Here is a 21,719-nt window from a genome sequence, read left to right on the forward strand (position 1 = left end):
CACATCGTTAAATGTCAGACCTTAAAAGGCCACTTCTGCTATGACTAATCCTGAGCTTATGATAGCTACTGTGCCTGTTAATGTTGGCATATATCCTGACCTCTCCTCTTGGCTAGGAAGGCATTATAGAGATTCACTCTGGCATGCCAGCCCCAGAGGTAAGTGAGTGTGTGGATTTAGGCAGAAGTGACACATCAGGCTAAAGTGATATTTAGACAGCTTTTCTAAGGAGGCCCTTCTGTGGCTGCATTTTCTTAGTGAAATCTGGTACTTTCTTTTATCTTAACAGAAGTAGTGTATTAAAACTCTTGACTTGAGTGTAATAAACATTTGAAATGAAATTCCTATTAGAATGAACTGGATAACCATGAATCTGTTACAGGTAAGTTGAAATTGTGATGACTCTTATAATATCTGGGTCAAACCTGAAAGGGAGATAAAGTTGTACCAGTGATAAATGGATTATCAGATGGGGTGCCTGTTCGTAGATATATAATAAATACGTTATTAAACACCCAGGCCCAGAGTTAGATTATTTTTTTTACTGAACTGCTATGCTTTTTTTCTGAGAGTTTATGAACGTCTCTGTCCAGTCATCATTATCAGCACAATGACAGAGTGGAGAAACTATACTTGCTTCAAACTATATATTATGCTGTAGATGTTGTAGAAAACATATAGTGGTGTTATATGATACACATTCATAATTCTTTCCTCTCTGATATTCAGTTAGTTGTCACTGAATATTATTCTTTCAGTCTGAGCTCAGGTCTCTCCTTCTCACTTATATCCGAAAGTTCCCCACCCTCCTCCTGTTGGCAGTGCCCACCACCATCTCACATGCTTACAGTACATTCTGGGACATCACAAGGATAGCGCTTAGGTGGGAAGTAGCGCTATGACAGCACTGGTTATAGGCAGTGTTCCAGTCCAATATTGCTGTGCTCCTCCTTAAATCTCATATGCTAATTTTGGAACATCATGCACCCTCATCTCAAACTGCTGTCTTCAACATTGGGTCAATTTATAACAGTGTTAAACATTCCAGTACTGAAGTTTTTATTCTTTCAGGTTCTTCATGTTTACTGATATCCTTTTGATCTTTGAAAAGTGAAGCTTGGTATATACATAATCACCATGAGCGACTATGGCAGATTTATTGTTTCGGTAGCTATCGGCACTGGCCTATACAGCGAGAAGGGATCGGACTGCACATCACTCACTCCTCAATCACTGGTAGAACTGTCTCCCATAATAGTTGGGCCTTTTCAAATCTCTGCAAAGTCAGTGTTTTTTTATTGGACCCTTGAGTAAAGCAGGTAGTAGAGCTGGCAGTCCTGAAGTCCACCAAATGAGCAATGCAGCCACCTAGTATGTAGTTTGCTCTTTATTGGATATCTGAGGCTGGCTGATCAGTGCTTTCGCCCACCAAACACATGAAAATGCCACATCACACCTGTTCATACAATTCTATTACTTCCGTAACAAAGGCCTATGCATCAACCATTGACCGTCTCTGTTCCTCAATCTCTGCTGCTGAACCTCATGTGACTCTTTGCCACCTTCTGTTGCTGCTTCTGACCGGCATTCTCAAGGTTCTCTGTGTGGTATTTGGCTTTTCATGCCCAAATTGATTTCAAAAGGGGGTGGTGATGGACGGAGCATCTGAATCAATCAAACACTCACACCCAGTCAAACGATCTGGGTTTAATCCACCACCGTTCTTTAGCCCACTCTGCCACCCCAGTTCAGACATGGCTAGGCAGTCCTCGGAAGCTTGTTTCCGGTCCAGGGAAGACATGGCTTGGCAGTTCGGGCTGGACTGTTCCCATGAGGCACAGGATCAGATTGATTTGCATATAGCCATGTCTGAACTGGGGCGGCACAGTGGGCTAACGAACGGTGATGGATTAAACCCAGATCTTTTGACTGGGTGTGAGTGTTTGATTGATTCAGATGCTCGGTCCATCACCACCCCCTTTTGTACCAAATTAATTTCAGGCTTTATTTTCACTATCTATGTTTAGTATAGCACAGATGGCTATGCCTCCTTGCTCAAGTCCACCTTAAAACATATCCATCCTAAAGCAGACTTTGATGGGATTTCGCCTGTAAGAGGATGCCAGGATGAAGACGAATATTCTTTCATGACATGCGACATTGGTCACTATAACATGGGATTGTAAGTGAGGCCCGAACTGAAGACTTGCTCTGTGATCATCATGTGCCACACTTACTTCTCCTTGCCCTATTAAGTTATCACCATCTCACTACTACCCTTCATGATGCTCAGTGTCTTCATGTACCATATCATACGATGTGAGACTTGTCCTTCAGGATGATAGCTAAGAAGGGCTTTTTTATGGCTGTAAGCAAAGAGACATTTTTTGGTGTCCCTTAACTATCTCGCCCCTGTAATGTTTGTTGCTGTCTGCAAATACATTACTATCCACTGTTTCGGACAACTGCAAAAGAGTGTTATCCCTCAGCAAGCACCTTGGGCCTTGCCTCCCCTAAAACCTCACCTAGAAACTCATGATTAAGGCTTCCAATTTTCAGTTTTGACTGATTTTTACAGATAAATACAGACAGAAAATAATCTATTTCCTGTTTGTATATATATTTAATAGTGGAAAAATACAGAAAACTGTGCTTCTCATGAGTGACTCTCCTTGTCCTTCATGAATGCTAGACCAGCTGCTAAGCAGATAGACACCATGGGGCATATGAAAAAATATGGGATTCCCTTAAACACAGGCATATGTTAACATACATGTGTATATGATCCTTCCCCTGATCAAATGCTTTGCTTGCATTCTCATTACAGCACTTGCAAATGGAAGAAGTTTGTTATTAATTTCTATGTAAAAATCAGGGTATTAACATCAAGTTGGTTGTTTTTCTTTTTCTTCCTCTTCTCATATAATCATCATCATCATCACGGAAACAATGAGAGAAGGTCCACTGTGCGTATGATCAGCAGCACTGTTCGTTGAAGTAACCAGTAAACTGAAGAGCAAAAAGGAAATGTAGCAGACGACCGCCCCCCTTCTTCTCTGAACTTGCACTCTTCCAAACACATCCCACCAACCACACACACTCTGCATTCCCATTCCACCCACATTCTAGGCCCTCATGTGCATACCACATTCAGCCTCATCATGACCATCATTAAATCAATCAAGCAGGGAATTGTAAGCGCGCTACTCACCCGTGAGGGTCTCAAGGCGCTTTTATTAAACCTAAGCTGAGGCGTGCAGTACATGGAGAGTAAACACACCAACTGACTGGAATGTTTCAAACCATTTTGAACAGTGTGTAAGCAAGTACTCCCTTGACTTGTCTGCTTGGCTTATTTTCTCAAAAACGTACCTTGAGGGAGCGAATACAAGTCAATTAGAACATTAACCTGTCAAATAAACATTTTGTTTTATGCTTTGTTTATCAGCTGTACTGCGGCTGCTCATACCACTTCATGCCACTTCTGGGCATGCGGGATGTGGCCTTGCAAGGAATCTTTGGAGGATAACATTCATGATGACCTTTCATTCAGGGCTTAGCTGGGTTTTAGGTCAGGCTACAGAAACCTTTAGCTGTTGCCAGACCTTCTCTTACCATTTCTTTAAAATATGCAGAGGTTGGTGGTGTATGATTCTCCCCTTATGGAGTGCTCGCATTTCAATGAAAGAGGGACTATGTTACATCTTGGAAGAACAACTGACCTTCATACTTTGTCGCATTCAGCTCTTTATCTGATGCATTCAATACCACCACCACCATCAATACAAACACCACGAGTAAAAATGTTACTAAAACCACCTGCAATACACAGCCATCACTAATATAATTATTACTCATACTACCAGCAATACCACCTTCACCAATATCCCCAATACAAATACCCCCACCAATAATATCACCACCTATGAAACACCACCATCAGTACCACCAATACTACACCACCAGCAACATCAAACCCACCATCATGGCTACCCCCAATACCACCAACATGAATACCACCATCTCCACCAATAGCTTTCTGCCAACAATATCACCACAAGCAATATCATCACCACAACCACCACCATCATCACTTCAACCACTACGAAGCATTGGAAAAGCCATTAGGTCTGGCTATAATGTGCTACTGTACTAAAATATATTTCTTCAGCCTGCGCTGTATGTGCTGCCATGTGAAAGCCAGGCGTATTGGCATTGCCAATGCTTGTTTACCTGTATTGTCTTCCTGCAGTAGTTTGACTGCTTCCTGTGTTGAAACAGTGGAGCACATGGAGGCATTTCAAATTGCCCACATTCCCAAAACACATCAGTACTTGAAGGGAAATTGTGATTTAATCCCTATTTCTTGGACTGTTTCCCATACATATTATTTTAATAGTTAAACTGATTGTCCTTTATAGGCACTTCAAATGTTCCAATCACTATGGACCTTATCGCTTATTTGCCCAATTAAATCTGAACATATAAATAACTATATGCCATACATACGTAATGTTTTATCAAGGAAAAGGGATTACCTGTTATAATTTTTGTAGTCAGCCAAAATACATACTTAATGTTTTATCAAGAAAAAGAGATTACCTGTTAAAACTTTTGTAGTCGGCCAAAAGCATCTGCTCAGGAGTAGGCAGCTTAGGGTACAACGCCGCCAGCAGCTCAGGATCATCGCCTATAGCCTCTTGCCAGGGTGACTGGTAGTACTTTGGGACAGAGGTTGTGTTGAATTTCTCAGGAGGAATTTCCTTGAGTGGACCCGAATATCCTGCAAGATTAAAAAACAGTAAATACCTGAGTCCTTAGGTGGAGAATCCAACCACGACCTTCTATTGTGGAAATTATGGGCATTTTTACATAACATTCTTTGGACAGGAATTGGACGTGCTGGCTTGCATCAGTTACCTTCTGAAAACAGGACGTAGTTCGATACTAAGTCATGGTGGTTGAACAGTGCAATCAATGCACTGCTGTCTGTTGAATCCGGACTGCCCTGCAGAGGCTACTGTTTTCCGCACTCACTTATTAACACATTTTGCGTGACAGTAAGTTCCAGCGGCTTGCCGGACCATTCATTTCCTTGCTATGTGGGAATTTACACATATCCTAACTGGAGAGTTATTAAAACTAGCTAGAATGCTACTTGTCCATGTACCAGTTGGTATACATCAGTGCTTAATTTGAGCCTGTGGTTTCCGGTGCTTGGCACCGCCACTTAATTGTCAACACTGGCCCTTGTGACAGTTTGCCTCGAGGTGGTGCTGTCTGGCAAATTTTGAGATGACCACAACAACAGGTAATTATTCATTCAATGTACATTAAACATGACTATTAACTTGTTGTATCGTTATTTTGTGTTTCTTTCAATAAAATATATATATTTTTAAATGACAATTACCTGCCGCTCAAGCCCTTCTTATAGCTTTGGAAGCCTCAAATAGGACTGGTTTGAATACACTCTCTGAGCAATTCTTCTTTTGGGAAACCTTGTTTTTTCTATTTTACCTTTGTTCAAAGATCTTTGTGAAATAAGTCATACTGTATGGACATTTTCAATGCAGTTTGGAGAACTAGATCTCCTTCAAGTACAGTCCTTAAATTAAATGGTCAATAAATTAGCTTAGAAATTGGCAACGAAACAAGAAGGCAAAGCACCTTCATATATGGCAGTTTACACAGAAGAAAAAATAATTTCACTCAAAGCATTCAATGCTACCACAAACGTAGCCAATAAAATATGAAATGTTTAAAGGATTACCTCCATAACAATAATCCCATCAGGCACACACCATTCTACCAGTGCTATGAGAGTCCTTTCCCTCAAGACTTTAAGACAGCATCATCTTTGCGAATATGTAAATTTTGAGCCAAAGCTGGACTTACATTTCAATTTTTTTATCATGTATCTTACTTAACCTAGAATCTGCATTGCTTAAATATCATTGTATTACCTTAAAGACAGCCCTCTGCTACAGTATTTCTTATATGTTCAACAAACATAATATCGAAAAACTGGCAATTTGAAGCATATGAAAATACTTTTTGATTATTCTTCCACTGTCTGAAAGAGCCATAGCGAGTGAGGTGTATGCATAATGTTTTATAGAAAGTAACCTTTTTTACATGAATGAACTTTTATTGAACTTATTATTGATTTTTTTTAGTGGACATCATTCTTTTACACGTGAACGTATATTGTGCTTATTGTCGATTTACTTAGTGGGAATCGATCTTTTTCATGGTCAATGGTAAATTTAGGCCAGATATGCAACTTATAATAAAACATTTCATCTTATATGTAGCGTTCTGACCCTGTACTTTTGGTCAATCTTACATTACTGATTTCCGAATTCATAAGTGAAACATTTAAAAGTAAAACATCAGGTTTTCTGTTGCATTGAAGTCTTTTGGAACCAATTTATGTAATACATTTTCATCTTTACAGTTAAATTATTTTTGATTTTCAGTTTCCTTTAAGCCTCTTGAAGCCAATGTATTTAACATGTTAAATCCAAAAAGTCTCTTTTTCAATTTAACAGTAAACTTACATCTTGTATCATTTAAGACTTTTGGAGTCAATGGGGGATACTTACAATGAAATGGCGCAGCGTACCGCTGCAAGCAAATCGGCTGCGCTGAGCTAGGTCATTTAAAAACACAAGAATAGAAAAATATGGTGCACCCCTGTGCTTTCCTCTGTGCCAGTGCTAAAACAGCTGCTTAGCGCCAGCACAGGCACCCTAGCACTATGGTGAAAGGGGGGTGCCCTCGTTGGAGGGATGATTGTTCATGTGCAGGAAGGGACACCTGCATTAATGGTGGTTTGTTCCTTCTATGTGTGCTGCCGAAAGCAGCACACATAGAAAGTGCAAAACACGAGAAAAACAATTATTTCTCCTCAATGCACCACAATATTGCCTCCTTTTGAAAGGCAATAATTTTCAGAGCCACCTAAGATTTACAGATCCTTGTAAATCTGGGACAGTGTCAAAAAGCAATGGGTATGGCAGTGGGTTGCTGTTGCTGCTCTCTCCACTCTCTCTCCGCTTGGCCACGCAACCTTCTTGTTGGCTGATGTGGGACGAATACAAATTAAAGGGTATGGCAGCATCGGCGACAAAAAGGGAACGAGCTGGTGGTGCTTTCCCTCCGTAAGGGGGAGGGTAAAAGCAATCCGGAAGATGCCTGTAGGTGATCCTCATAAACGGAGCTTGCATCTGGGGATTCCGGTCATTTTCCACCCAGATTTAACTCCGTCAGTGATCCTGGGACATCACGGCATGGGCCGCACCTGCACAATTGCCCCGGTACTCATTGGGGCCAAGCACGGGACTAGGATGGCTACTTCTGTGGCCCAATGTTGCCTCTGGCTACCATAGCAAACCTGGAATAATCTTTTTCATGTATTTAAAGGTGGCAACTATGAGAGCCTTACTTAAGGGTGGAGCCCAGCCATTTACATTAGGGCTATGACAAGAATAGGGAAGAGGGGGGTGCTCATTTGTTGCAACTCTGATTGGATCGTGAATGTTGTTCTTATTCTTATTGCGATATCTGTATTTCAAGCCTTACTTGTTCCCTGCTATGGTACTGACAGTTTCGAAATGTTGTCTCCATATTCTTATGCCTTTTAAATGTTCACAATGAGGATGGTACCATTGTTGCGTTTTTGCGTTCCTCAAAATTGCCTGTGTTGCTTACCAGTAGCTAACACACAAACACACTTTATAGCGAATATGTAGAAACTACAGTGAGTGCTGGTATCAAGGTTGTAGTTTGTGGGCAACTGAGAAAACCTCAAAAGATGTTATTGTGACCCGGCCAAAAGAGGCAGAGATATTCTTTAATTATAATATTTTGACGATGAATGTGGCTACAAAATATCACACATTCTTCACACATCAGATGTCTCAAGTACCACCATGCATCGTCAGATTGATATCTGTGGCAGTCATTCAACAGCTCCTTGTGTATTGACGAGCCTTACCAGGCGCAATGTTGTGTGGATTAGCTGGACTCCGATGATCAGGTGTGTTAGGAGGTGTCAGGGGTGCCTGTTGCTGGCCAGCTTCTAGAAATGCATTTGCCATTGTTCCATCCTGTGTGCCTCCAATATTCTATGTAGAGAAAACAAGACATGAATGGAGTATTCACATTTGAGAAAACAGAAGATATAAATCAAGTCAATTTTTACACTTGAATATTAGTGCCATAAGTACAATAGGCCTGGCTTGCACTTCTATAAGAAGCCTCTTACTAGGAAATATTTATGTTTACTACTCTCTCAGTCCATCAAGATAGGGCCAGGGCTCCATAAGAGAAGCCTCTATCGACTTAGAATAGTACCTGCTACCAATGGAGCTGTAGGCGATGAAGGAATGCGATGTTGACTATGGGGTTGCACTATGTGTGTATGGTGGAGTGCTGCAAGGCTGGGTAAGAGCTTTGTTTTCCTTCTGTGGATGGCCCCTTTAAAATAACCAGCCATCATCCTATCTAGCACAGGCTCTGGATTTAGATATGTGTAGATTATCAGTCATGAGATTACTCTAACTGGAAATTAAATCAGCTCTAAAATCTCACAATATATAACAGTCAATTTGGTTCAGATGAAGTCTTCTTTAGGATAACGTTTTTTTCTTCTGAAATAGGACTGATGGGGAAATATGAACCAGCAATTTGTTAAACCAGGTACTCTTGGGAGCTAAGGAAAAGGCGTGGGAGTACTATTCCAAAGGGAAATTTAGACAGCACTACCGCCAAAACAGGTGAACGGAATTAGGGCAAATTTGGAAAAAGCTAGATCTTTACCCAGAAAGCGTTTTTGTGTATATCAGTTTGGTCATTTTGGATTAATTCAAGTTAAAACATTATTGATATATTGACATTTGGGTTGCAGTTCAAAAATGTACACCTTCTGATTGGCTGAGGGGGCTTTTTTGGAGTGAGCACACTGGTTGGGTGGCCAAAACATTAACAGAAATGTTACTGTGGCGATTGGAGGACTCAGAGACTTGGTCCCCTGTCCTGAAAGTATTTTTTAAAGGACATAAGGGGGCCGGGTAGGGACCTGTGACTCCTCCTGGCCAATATGTAAAAAATAAAAAAAATAAGTTTTAACTGTGGGACCAAAAAAATCATGGAGGGCCCTAAATTCGATTTAATATCCCCTAGGAAATGCCAGGGCCCAGGGGTCCACACACATTTCTTTATTGCCAGGGGAGAGGGGCGTGAGTCTCACTTGCCTGTGCCAACTTATGACCCAGGGACCCCCATCCCCCAGGGCCTGACACAACACTGTCACAGGGACCCCATCCCCTGTGACAGAGTGGAGATTCCAGTGCCTTGTCCGTCCTCAGTTCGAGCTGGTGAGCAGGTGAAGAATGTTTTGCTCCTGCCATTTGGAGCCAGGAGAAAAGACTGATCCCAATCGGTGGAAGCACAAAGGGAATGTTGCTGGAACTTGCATGGCCCCAGAGAGATGGAGCTGTGTGTGGGGTGCTGGCATGGCTGCAGACTTTGAGGCTCTTGTGTGGACCCATAATGCAACAGCAAGCTGTAGGTATTCTCGGGCGGGACCGGGGCACTCAAAAAATGAATGCTGCATAAGGATGCTGTAGGAAGGGGGAGGCTCTAGTTTGCGCAGTGCAACACTAGCGACAAGCAGGGACACTCTCTTCCTCGTCAGGGCTGAGGGTTACCTTCCAGACAACCTCTGCTTACCCTCAAGGTAGTGTGGCTTAAGCAGTCGTAGGCTAATCTTTGGGGCACATAGGGTTAAACACTTGCAATATTACACCGTCACAACCAACCCACCACACAATGAGACCAGACTGTATTCTGTAAAAATATATATCTTTATATAAGGTTCAAGCAGGCTTAAGAATACAGTTATCGACTTTCAAATAGCGGTTCCAAGGTTATTTAGTTCAAGTTGCCACAGTTCTTTCGAGCAATAAGAGTTCTTTAGGGCCTTCGGCCCAGTTCAACAAAGTTCTTGTGGAGCAGGCGGCTCCCAGGGGATCTGTCCCACGTCGCGTTGCCTTCCCGGGGTCGCTGTTCGGTGCGGCTCTTAGCCGAGCAGTTCACGGGTCATCCGGGGCAGCGGTGTTCTGTGGTGGCAGGGTCCTCTCCTCGTCGTCCGCTCCGACCCTGGAGGCGGCGGTTGCGTGGTGGCGGCAAGTGGCAGTACGGTCCTCAAGGGCAGGACGTACCCAGCCAAGTGCCGGTGCAGCTGTGCGCTCACAGCTGGCTGTCGGGCAAGGTACCGACCTAGGGGACTCTCACAGGGCGACTGTCCGTCTTTGCAAGTGGATTGGCTGCTCGTTGCGCAGTCAACTCGAGAGCTTGGACCGGACGGGTCCTCCTTCGCTCTGCACTCGGGCTCCCGGTGCAGTTGCGGTCACGGCGTTCGGGCCAGCGGCGGCTGGTCCTCACTTTGCTTTCGCTGTTGCTCTGGGCCCCGGTCACGGTGGTCAGGTGGATGTCGTTGCCTTGGAGGAGATTCCTCCGTCGGTACTGCCACGAGGAGCAGCACACGCAGTTGCTTTCTTCAGGGTGTAGCGCCCACTGGTCCTGGGGCGCTGGTCAGGGGGCAAGTTCAGTTTCAAGCCCTTGGAGATCTTTTAGCAGAGTTCGGCACAAAGTCTTGTAAAGCAAAAGTCTTTTCGTAGTCTTTCCTTTTTCCTCTCCTTCAGCAGCAAGGCACCAGACACAGGCAAGAGACAGCACTCTTCCTTGTCCTTCCCGGTCCTTCTCGTCGGGCAGAGTTCCTTCTGTAGCCCAAACAGGATCTAATTTTCAAGGAGCAGGGCTCCTTCTTTTATATGGCATTTCTTTTGTTCTCGCAGGCCAGGGGGGCCTTTGCATAACCACTCTCAGTCCTTGAGTACCCTGGCGGGTGTACTCCGGCTTCTGCTTTCAGTGTGAGGGGCAGGCGCATCAGACGCCCCACAGGAGGTGGAGCCAACATTGTGCGGACGGGGGCAGCCAGAGTACCTTGTTGATGGGGCTTCGCCCTTCCTGGGCCAGGTGTCGGCTGAGTCATCCGACGCTCCCCAGGAGGGTGGAGCCAGCATTGTAGTGGCAGAGCACAGCAAGATCCAGAGTCAAGAGCCACTCCTACCTCCCACTAAGGTGTAATCTGCGCATTCACCACCTGTCATCCTCCCAGCCCTGTCACTCACACGTCCCAGACAGTCAGATACACATACCAGCAGAGGCGGGCTGAAATGGTTAGGCAAGCAAAGGCTAACTTTCTAAAAGTAGCATTTGCAAACCCAGGATACTAAAATAAACTTTCCTAAAAGAAATATTTTATCATCCTGAGTTCAGGCATACTAAACACAACGCGCTACTATGCTCCTTGAGCCTGCTGGGATTATAGGGTGTAATAACTCCAGCAGCTCAGTCTGGCCTATTGGAGCAAGTAGCCTTCAATAGTGAAATACGGTTTTGGTTGTAAGTCACTACTAGGACATGCCACACACATCAGGGCTTGTCCTACCTTACACCTACAACGCACCCTGCCCGCAGGCCTACCATAGGGGTGACTAATATGTAGTCAAGGGAAGGTTCGGGGGCTGGCAAGTGGGTGCACTTGCCCAGCTAGCGTGACAGTACGAGACCGCACGCGGGTTCTGCGGTCGCAGTTCCCAGACACATCTTTACGGCTGCTTCGGTGGGTGGCGCAACCAGCGCTGCAGGCCCACCAGCAGTATTGGCATCTACAAGCCCTGGCACTCTCTAGTGCACTTTACTAGGGACTAACAGTAAATCCAATGAACCAATCATGGACATCAATCACATGTACAATTTACAGTAGGGAGCACTTGCACTGCGGCACGGGTCAGCCGTGGCGCAGTGCCCTGAGTATCGGAAAACCAGCAAAACATCGGAGGCACATCAGCAAAAAGTGGAAGGGAGACTCACGCCAAGGTGCCAGGTCTAACATGTGTCCCCTCCAGCTGAAATGTGGGGGGAACTACCCTTCCCCAGGGAGTTCCACATCACTAAGGCGGAAAAATCTGGACAGACCGTCAGCGTTGGCGTGATCGGTGCCAGGTCGGTGTTCCACCGTAAAGTCCATACTCTGTAGAGAAATGGACCACCTCAACAGTTTCGGGTTCTCACCCCTCATTTGCATCAACCATCTGAGGGGCCTGTGGTCCGTCTGAACTCGGAAGTGAGACCCAAACAAGTAGGGTCTTAGCTTCTTCAGCGCCCAGACCACAGCAAATGCTTCACGCTCTATTGCACTCCACCTACTTTCCCGTGGAAGTAACCTCCTACTTATGAAGGCTACGGGTTGGTCAAAGCCCTCCTCAGTCATCTGTGAAAGAACGGCCCCTACACCATGCTCTGAAGCGTCTGTTTGCACTATGAATTCCCTGGAGAAATCAGGAGCCAGGAGCACGGGCGCCGTGCACATGGCAGTCTTCAGGGTGTCAAAAGCCTTCTGACAGGTGTCAGTCCAAATCACATTCCTGGGCTGCTTCTTCGAAGTCAGTCTGTCAAGGGGGTCACGATCGTGCCATAGCCCTTGACAAACCTCCTGTAATACCCAGTGAGCCCCAGGAAGGCTCTCACTGCAGTCTGGGTCTTGGGGGGTTCCCAAGCCAGGATGGTCTCAATTTTGGGTTGCAAGGGTGCTACCTTGCCACTCCCAACTTGGTGTCCCAAGTACACCACTGAACCCTGCCCAATCTGGCACTTGCTTGCCTTGATTGTGAGGCCTGCTCTGCGCAGAGCCATCAACACTTCCCAGAGGTGTCGCAGGTGTTCTGGCCAGGTGCCACTGAACACCGCGATGTCATCCAGGTAGGCGGCACTGAACTCGTCCAGCCCAGCCAACACCTGGTTGACCAATCTCTGAAAGGTGGCAGGGGCATTCTTCATCCCAAATGGCATAACCCGGAACTGGAAATGCCCATCTGGTGTCGAGAATGCCGACCTCTCCTTTGCCCCATCGGTCAAGGCGATCTGCCAGTACCCAGACGTCAAATCAAACGTACTGAGGAACCGAGCAGCCCCTAGCCGATCAATGAGCTCATCCGCTCTGGGGATGGGGTGCGCGTCAGTCTTCGTGACTGAATTGAGTCCTCTGTAGTCCACACAGAACCGGAGTTCGGGTGTGGCTCCCGGCGCAGCAGCCTTCGGAACCAAGACCACGGGGCTGGACCAAGGACTGCTGGAAGACTCAATCACCCCCAGGGCAAGCATCTTGGAGACCTCCTCCTTGATGCAGGCCCGGACCCTGTCAGTCACCCGGTAAGCCTTATGCTTCACAGGTAAGCTGTCTCCAGTGTCCACATCATGGACGCACCAATCTGTGACACTCGGAACCAGGGAGAACAGATCCGGAAACTGCCCCAGCAACTGGCGGCAGTCTTCCTGTTGTTCGGGGGTCAGGGTGGGTGAGAGGTTAACTCCATCCACTGACCCGTCTTTCTCACAGGCCACTAAGAGGTCAGGGAGAGGCTCCGACTCCTCCTCCATTCCGTCATCAGTTGCCAACAACATGCCCACTTCGGACCTTCGCAAGTGGGGCTTGAGGCGGTTGACATGTAGGACCCGCAAAGGGTTCCTGGGCATCTTCATGTCCACCAAGTATGTCACGGGGCTCTTGGGCTCCACAACCTCGAATGGGCCTGTGCACTTATCCTGAAGGGCACAGGGCTCCACTGGGGCCAGGACATACACCTCTTGTCCAGGCTGAAGCTCGACCAGAGTGGCATTCTGGTCGTACCACCGCTTCATCTCTTCCTGGCTGGCTTCCAGATTTGCCTCGGCAAGTTGTCTGAAGCGCCTGGTCTGGTTTCTGAAGGCCAGCATGTAGCTATATACATTCTGGGGAGGTTTCCTGGGAGATTGCTCCCAGCCTTCCTTTACCAAACTCAGTGGTCCTCTCACGGGGTGACCGTACAGTAGCTCAAAGGGGCTGAACCCTAGGGACTTCTGGGGTACCTCGCGATATGCAAAGAGTAGGCATGGTAAGAGGACGTCCCACTTACGCCTCATCGGACCTTCTAGGCCCATGATCATGCCCTTCAGGGTTCGGTTGAATCTCTCAACCAACCCGTTACCTTGGGGATGGTAAGGCGTGGTGAACTTATACGTTACGCCACACTCTTGCCAAAGGGACTTCATATACTTGGATATGAAGTTGGTCCCTCTGTCGCTCACCGCCTCTAGAGGGAATCCTACTCGTGAGAAATCAGTGCACACACGTCCCACCACGGGGGCCGTCACTGTCCTCAGAGGGATGGCTTCAGGGTACCGGGTGGCATGGTCCACCAAGACCAGGATGAACCTGTTGCCCATGGCTGTCTTGGGGTCCAGAGGCCCAACAATGTCAATACCCACTCGCTGGAATGGCGTACCAACCACAGGGAAGGGTTGGAGGGGAGCCTTCTTCTTCCCTCCGGTCTTCCCACTTGCCTGGCAAGTCGGACAGGTTCTGCAATGAGCGTCTGAACTCTTATGCATTTGGGGCCAGTAAAAGTGGGTGACAAGCCTGTCATAGGTCTTGTCCATCCCCAAATGTCCTGCTAAAGGCACATCATGAGCCAGACCCAGTAGGAAGGCTCTGAACTTCTGGGGTACCACCAGCACACGGGCTGACCCAGGTTCAGCAGCCTTAGGCTCTGAATACAGGAGGTCGTTCTCCCAGTACACATAATGTGTTTTGGCCTGAACACCATTGGCCTGGTCTGCAGCCTGCTGCCGCATACCCATGAGAGAGGGGCATTCTTTCTGCTCCTTGCAGAATTCCTCCCTGGAGGGTCCTCCTTCTTGCTGCCAATGGGTCAGCTCAGGCAGGTCCCCCAGTTCGGCGATCTGTTCCCCTGTAGGCTCCAGGGCATCCCCCTCAAGGTCTGCCTCCTCCTGGACCGTGGGAACTTCAGGGGCCGGTTTCCCGCGCCCCCTGCGCCCTCTCCCTAAGGCCGGTTCCTGGGCCTCTCCTTCAGGCCCCAGGACCTCTTGATCACCCCTACTGGCTGCCATTGACCGGGTGGTCACGCACGCCCAGTCAGGCAGACCCACCATCCGCAGGTGAGTCGTTTTCTCCACCTTTTCCCAAGGGGAGTGCTCCAAGGGCCCGATGTAGGTAAACGCGATTTTCCGAATTCAAAATACCGAGGCGGGCCGAATCGGTATTCTGAAATCGGAAAACGAGATGTAGGGGAAAAAAACCGAATGAATACCGAATCGGTCGGCATCGGTAATGAGAATCGGTACGTTCCGAATCGCCTCGGTCCGAATCGGAAAGTACCGAATCGGCTAACAACGAATCGGAATTTACCGATTCGGCTACCCCCGAATCGGATAGTCCCGAATCGGCGAATACCGATTCGGTAAAAGCCGATTCGGTAAATTCCGATTCGGCAATCATAGATTCGTAGCCATGAAAACACACCCATGGCGAAAAAGCCCATAGGAATGCATTGAAGGAACCGAATCTGCTTTTACCGAATCGGATAATACCGAATCGGATTTTACCGAATCGGATATTACCGAATCGGTAATAGCCGATTCGGCAAACGCCGATTCAGCCAATGAGGTGGCTCCCCCTCCCCCACCCAAACAGGGAGTGGCAACACTGGCAGGTGCAGCTAATTAAGAAGTTTCTGGAGAGCCAGCCTGAGCTCAACACTCACAGTTTGCAGCAGTGGGAGTAGGAGGTTGCCAACTGAACTGGAGAACATGGCAGAGCAGTCAGAAAGCCAGAAGTCCTCCCAGAAGAGGAAGCCGAAGTTCACCACCACCGAACTTCAGGTGCTGGTCGAGGAGGTGGTGAGGGTGCACCGCCAGCTGTTTGGCAAGCTGTCCCTCAACGTGCCAGACAGCACCAAGAGGAGAATCTGGGCGGACATCGCCCAGAAGGTGAATGCTGCGGGTGTCACCCCCAGGTCTGTAGAAGAACTGAAAAAAAGATTCTACGACATCCGCAGCCTCACTAAGAGGAAGATGGCTGAGATACAGAGGCAGGCTGGACTCACTGGAGGAGGCAACAACCCGGCGCCACCCCTCACCGAGCTGGAGGACCTGGTCTCCAGCACCTTGAGAGGGAGAGTGTCAGTGGAATCGGGACCCTGGACAGCTCTGCGAGAGCTAAAGCTACAGGTAAGAAGCATGCGCATCATGACACACCCTACCAGACACCTCCCCATTAGACACAATGCATAGGCAAACCCCAGCACAGTACTGTCACCAACATACAAGAGACAAGCATCATGGTACATGTAGTCAGCAGAAGTTAGCTAAATATGGCAGTGCAGAATCACAAGACAGGAAACAGTGTGACACAGTGTAAGGAGATGCAAGGACATGTGGAATGCTATAATTGTACTGACTGTAATACATCGGCACTCAGTTTACAAATGCTTCTTTGTACCTAGGGGCCCCATCAGGCGGAACAACAGTGGCATCAGAGGGAGCAGCACCGTCCAACACTGCAGTCGCAGGGCCGAGCACCAGCCAGGCTGGCCAGGAGGAGGAGGAGGAAGGAGACACCCCAGGGCTAGGTATGGAGGGAGTCCTGGTCATTGACTTCGATGCACTGCACTCCCCAGTAATGCCCAGCACACCCCCCTTGCAGTTCTCCCCAGAGAACTCCCCTACAAGGGACACCATTCCGCCTACACCAGCTCCTGCCACAACCGTGGCCTTGCCACCTGTTCAACCTGTCCTGGGAGCAGGGGCTCAGGGACCGGCCAGCTTCACACCCCCACCAGTGGCACCCCAGCCCACTCAGCAGGCCGGAAGCAGCAGTGCCCGGCGCCGTACCATCACCACCACTGCTGCACCAGCACGGGAGGGCAGTGTATTCCTGGGCCTGGAGGGACAGATGGTGAAAATTCAGAGGCAACAGGCAAGATCCACTATGGCCTGCCAACGCCAGCTCCTGCAGCACAACATGCAGATGGGAGAGTTGGTCAAGGGATTCCAGGCCGTCGTGGAATCGAACAAGGAGGTGGCAGCAGGGTTAGGCAGGCTAACCACTGCCATCACCCACTCATCTGCCAGACAGGAGGAGCATGAGCTGGTGCGCAGGCGGGATGCCCGGGTGCTGAACCGCGCCATGGGCCGCCTTGCAGCGGCGACGGCACAACTGTGCCATCGCAGCGCCAACCAGGAATCTGTCCTTAGTCAGCATACGGCTGAGCTTACTAGGGGGATGGCCCGGATCACCACGGCTATGGAGGCCATGATTATTTCAAACACCGCCTCCAATCCTGCCCTGGACCTGGCTGATGCTGGGGACAGCAGCAGCCGCAGCAGCCCGGCCAGCGCTGCGTCTGAGCCACGGAGGAGCACCAGGCGCTCCGCTGATGCTGCTGGGCATTCAGAGGGGGCTGAGGGACACCCCAGTGGTTCTGGCAAGCGGGCAAAAAAATAGCCTTGCAAGGGCGGGTGAGGCAACCAGAACCTTGGACTTTATTTTATTTACCATACACCATTTTTTGTTGCACATCAGTGCTGTAACTGTGTTGCAACACTATTAAAATTTGTTTTTTCCAATCAACATTTAGCTGTCTTTGCATCTGTACTCAGTCAGAAATAGTTCTCAGTGATCTCCTCACGTCTGTATCTGCCATCACTTGGCGTACACACCCCAGCTGGCTGTGTCAGTGGCACAGCTTCGTCGTCGTCATGGTCCTCGTAGTCAGACAACTCCACCTCAGTGCCCTTCTTCACCGCAAGGTTGTGTAACATTGCACATACAGCTATGATCTTGCAGCAGGTGATGGGGGTATACTGCCTTGCACCTCCACTCTTGTGCAGGCATCTGAATCTACTTTTCCAGATGCCAAAGGTCCGTTCGACAACATTCCTTGTGCGTATGTGGGCCCGGTTATACCTCCTTTGGCTGGGTGTGGAGGGGTTGAGGTAGGGGGTGAGTATGAATGAGCGGAGGGCATATGCACTGTCGCCTGGAAGAGAAAGGGGTCACATTAGACACATGCATACATGTATTCCACCTACCTACTATGTGTTATGGGGGTCTGATGATGTGTCTCACCTAGGAGGTATCCTTCTCCAAATTCGCCAGCCATCAGCCATGCATATATGCCGCTCTGTTGGAAAATATAGGAGTCATGGGTACTCCCTGGAAATTTTGCTACCAGGTCTGTGATGGTGCACTTTGCATTGCAGATCACCTGCACGTTGATGGTGTGTGTAGACTTGCGATTGCGGTATATGTATTCGGTGTCCGCTGGTGGGCAAATCGGAATGTGCGTGCCATCTATGCAACCGATGATTTGGGGAAATTGTGCCATCTGGTAGAAGTCAGCTTTGGTTTGTAGCAGTTCTGCGTGGGTTGCAGGGAAAGAGATGTATTGGTCCATCCTGTGTATCATGGCGTCAAGGAATGTGTGGAAGAACCTTGACAGGCTGCTCTGGCTCACCCCTCCTGCTGCTGCTACACCACTTTGATAGCTGCCAGACGCTAGCAGGTGTAGGCTGCATAGCACCTGGATGTGCGCAGGGATGGCGTGTGCCCTTGGGGTGTGGTGGTCCAAGAATGGCTTAAGATCCCTGATGAGCTCAAGTATGGTGTCAGAGTCCAGCCTGTATCTCTGTAGTATCTCTGCCTCTGTGAGCATGAACAGGGTTATCCTCTGTCTGTAGACCTGTTCATTTCTTAGCCATTCCCTCTGTCCTTCCTGCTGTAGCCGTAGCCGCCTCGCAATGACATAGAAAGCTGCCATCCTGCAAGTTGCAATGCATTTTGGGATTGTTTATATGGGTTGGAGTTGGTTACCACCTGATTGCAATCCATGGTAAATACCGAGTGAATTCTACCGATTTTGAGCCGATTTCGGTGTTTCTGTGCCTCCCTACATCTCCCCAACTGTCGGAATCGGGGAATTTCCCGATCGGCGATTCATACGAATCGGCATGTTTTCCGATTCGGCTCATGTCCGAATCGGTCTTTCTACCGAATCGATACATGGACCGAATCGGTGATTTTCCGATTCGGTGTCACTAACGATTCGGTACATGGACCGAATCGGTGATTTTCCGATTCGGTGTCACTAACGATTCGGTACATGGACCGAATCGGTGATTTTCCGATTCGGTGTCACTATCGATTCGGTACATGGACCGAATCGGTCTTTGCATCCGAATCGGTGTTTTTCCGATTCGTTACATATCCGATTTTCGGTATGTACGTATCGGATTCTTTCCCATTCGGTACTCATTCCGATTCGGTTTTCACTCCGATTCTTTATGTTTTTCTTTCCCTACATCTCGATGGCTGTTTACCGATCGGTAAGGGCCAAAAATCGGTATTTTCGGCCGTTACCGATCGGTAACGCCCTACCTACATCGGGCCCCAAGTCATTCCCTAGCAAACAGTCAACAGGCATGGTTTTTCTTACACAGACCTGCAGAGTACCAGAGACCCCCCCCCACTCGAAGGGAACTTGAGCCATCGGACACTGACTCTCAGAATTATCAGCGTTGATAACCCTACAGTAGGCATGGGGTACAACCTGCTCTTGAGACACCAGGTGCTGCCTCACTGCAGTCACACTGGCTCCTGTGTCTCGAAGAGCCTCAGCTTCCTTGCCATTGATGATCACCATCTGCCCATATTTCTTAGTGTTAGAGGGCAGGTAGTTCGTAGGGATCATCTCACTGTCTCCTAGCGAGACTAGGGTCATCTGAACGGGATCTCCACCCCCCGGGACCATCACTTCTTCTCCTAAGTGAACACTAGTCACTTGACGGGGCGGAGCACCAGTGGGTGCGGGTTTTCCAAACAGGCGACACTTGGGGTCACTGGATATGCGCCCAGGCTCGCCACATTTGTAACAATTGAAGGGCCCCTTTGGAACAGGCTTACCTGTCGGGCCCCATTCTGCTTTGGGGGTGGGGGAGGCTGAGAACCTTGCTGCTGGTTCCCCTGGGAACTACTTTGGGGGCCTTTTTGGAACCCTTTCTGTTTTCCCCCCTTGTCCCCCCCACTCTTCTGCTGGGGACCCTGCCCACTCTTGGCGGAGTCTCCCACGGGACCCTTGTGGACCCTGGTGCTGAGCCAGCGGTCCGCCTCCTCAGCAAGCTTCCTCGGGTTGGACAGCTTGCTATCGATCAGGTGTTGGCGTAACTCAGGAAAACAGTGATCAGACAAGTGCTCCCATGCAATTAAATCAAAGAGACCTTGAAAATCATTCACTTTGCTACCCTTCACCCAACCATCCAGTGCTCTGCAAAAGTAAGTCACATACTCCACATACGTATTCCCAGGCCGCTTAGTACATCCCCTAAACTTCTGTCTATACATTTCAGGGGTAAGCCCGTACCTGCGCATTAAAGCTTCTTTCATGTGGGAATAGGACCTCTGTTTCTCAACGGGCAAATCTAGCAAGGTATCTCGCCCTTCGCTAAGGAACCTTCCCCACAACCCCGCTCCCCAATCCTTGTCAGGGACCCGGTGGGAGGACATGGCTACCTCGTATGCCCTAAACCACTGTCCTATGTCATCCCCCTTGAAGAACTCCTTAACTACGTCCTTCGGGATGTGCACTCTTGACTCTACCTGCACTGGCGATGTGCTGCCACCAGAGGGAGGACGATCCAAGTCTCTCTCCTTGAGACTTATCTCCCTCATTTTCACTTCATAATCCATTTGGTGCTTTCGCTCTTCCAGCGCCATTCTTTTTGTTTCCAACTCCAGTTGGATTTTCAATTCTGCCAGCTTTCTTTCGTGATTCCTCGTTTCCTTCCTGTCTGCCAGCTCCTCTGGCGACAGGCCTTTACCAAAGCTGTGCACGCTGTCTTGCCTTTCGAGATCCACCAGATCCATAGGTGCAGTCTGCTCTTCAGTCGCATCCTGCTCCGCGAGGGCATCTTGATCCTCCGGGGCCTTTCTGGACTCTATCCAGGCTTTCAGGGCCTTGTAGAATTCTGGCTTATTCTTGCAACCAGCGTGCGGAACTTTGAGTTTCTTACAGAAAAACTTCAGCTCCGTCTTTGAGTATTTGTCCAGCTTTGCGGCGTCCCACTCCACCTCCAACACCTCAGAGGTCGTGGACTCCGCTCCATCCAGGCTCTTTGTGCCCGGCATGGTTTTCACACTCGGAATCTTCTTTCAGCGAAAAGCAAAGTCTGTGGCTAAGTAACTGGACTGAAATCACTGTGCAATGGTCGGAAGCTAAGGTATAGATACCGCAAGTGTAAATTCGAAAAATCCCCACCGCTGCGTCCAATGTAGGAAGGGGGAGGCTCTAGTTGGCGCAGTGCAACACTAGCGACAAGCAGGGACTCTCTCTTCCTCGTCAGGGCTGAGGGTTACCTTCCAGACAACCTCTGCTTACCCTCTAGGTAGTGTGGCTTAAGCAGTCGTAGGCTAATCTTTGGGGCACATAGGGTTAAACACTTGCAATATTACACCGTCACAACCAACCCACCACACAATGAGACCAGACTGTATTCTGTAAAAATATATATCTTTATATAAGGTTCAAGCAGGCTTAAGAATACAGTTATCGACTTTCAAATAGCGGTTCCAAGGTTACTTAGTTCAAGTTGCCACAGTTCTTTCGAGCAATAAGAGTTCTTTAGGGCCTTCGGCCCAGTTCAACAAAGTTCTTGTGGAGCAGGCGGCTCCCAGGGGATCTGTCCCACGTCGCGTTGCCTTCCCGGGGTCGCTGTTCGGTGCGGCTCTTAGCCGAGCAGTTCACGGGTCATCC

At 48.4% G+C, this 21,719-nt stretch overlaps 1 protein-coding gene across 2 annotated transcripts in view; it reads right to left on the bottom strand.

Annotated features, from left to right (window-relative positions):
• MYOZ2 (myozenin 2) overlaps positions 1–21,719 on the bottom strand; it is a 210,812-nt gene that overhangs the window by 117,699 nt on the left and 71,394 nt on the right. For both annotated transcript variants that reach the window (XM_086961443.1, XM_086961442.1), the window contains 2 exons: positions 8,003–8,132; positions 4,603–4,783 (listed from right to left, as the gene is read on the bottom strand). In XM_086961443.1, coding sequence (XP_086817569.1) covers positions 4,603–4,783; positions 8,003–8,132 — 311 coding nt within the window. The remainder of the gene's footprint in view (positions 1–4,602; positions 4,784–8,002; positions 8,133–21,719) is intronic.

This window comes from Lissotriton vulgaris, chromosome 3_1 (genome assembly GCF_964263255.1).
Source record: "Lissotriton vulgaris chromosome 3_1, aLisVul1.2, whole genome shotgun sequence".
In the NCBI taxonomy this organism is placed as follows: domain Eukaryota; kingdom Metazoa; phylum Chordata; class Amphibia; order Caudata; family Salamandridae; genus Lissotriton; species Lissotriton vulgaris.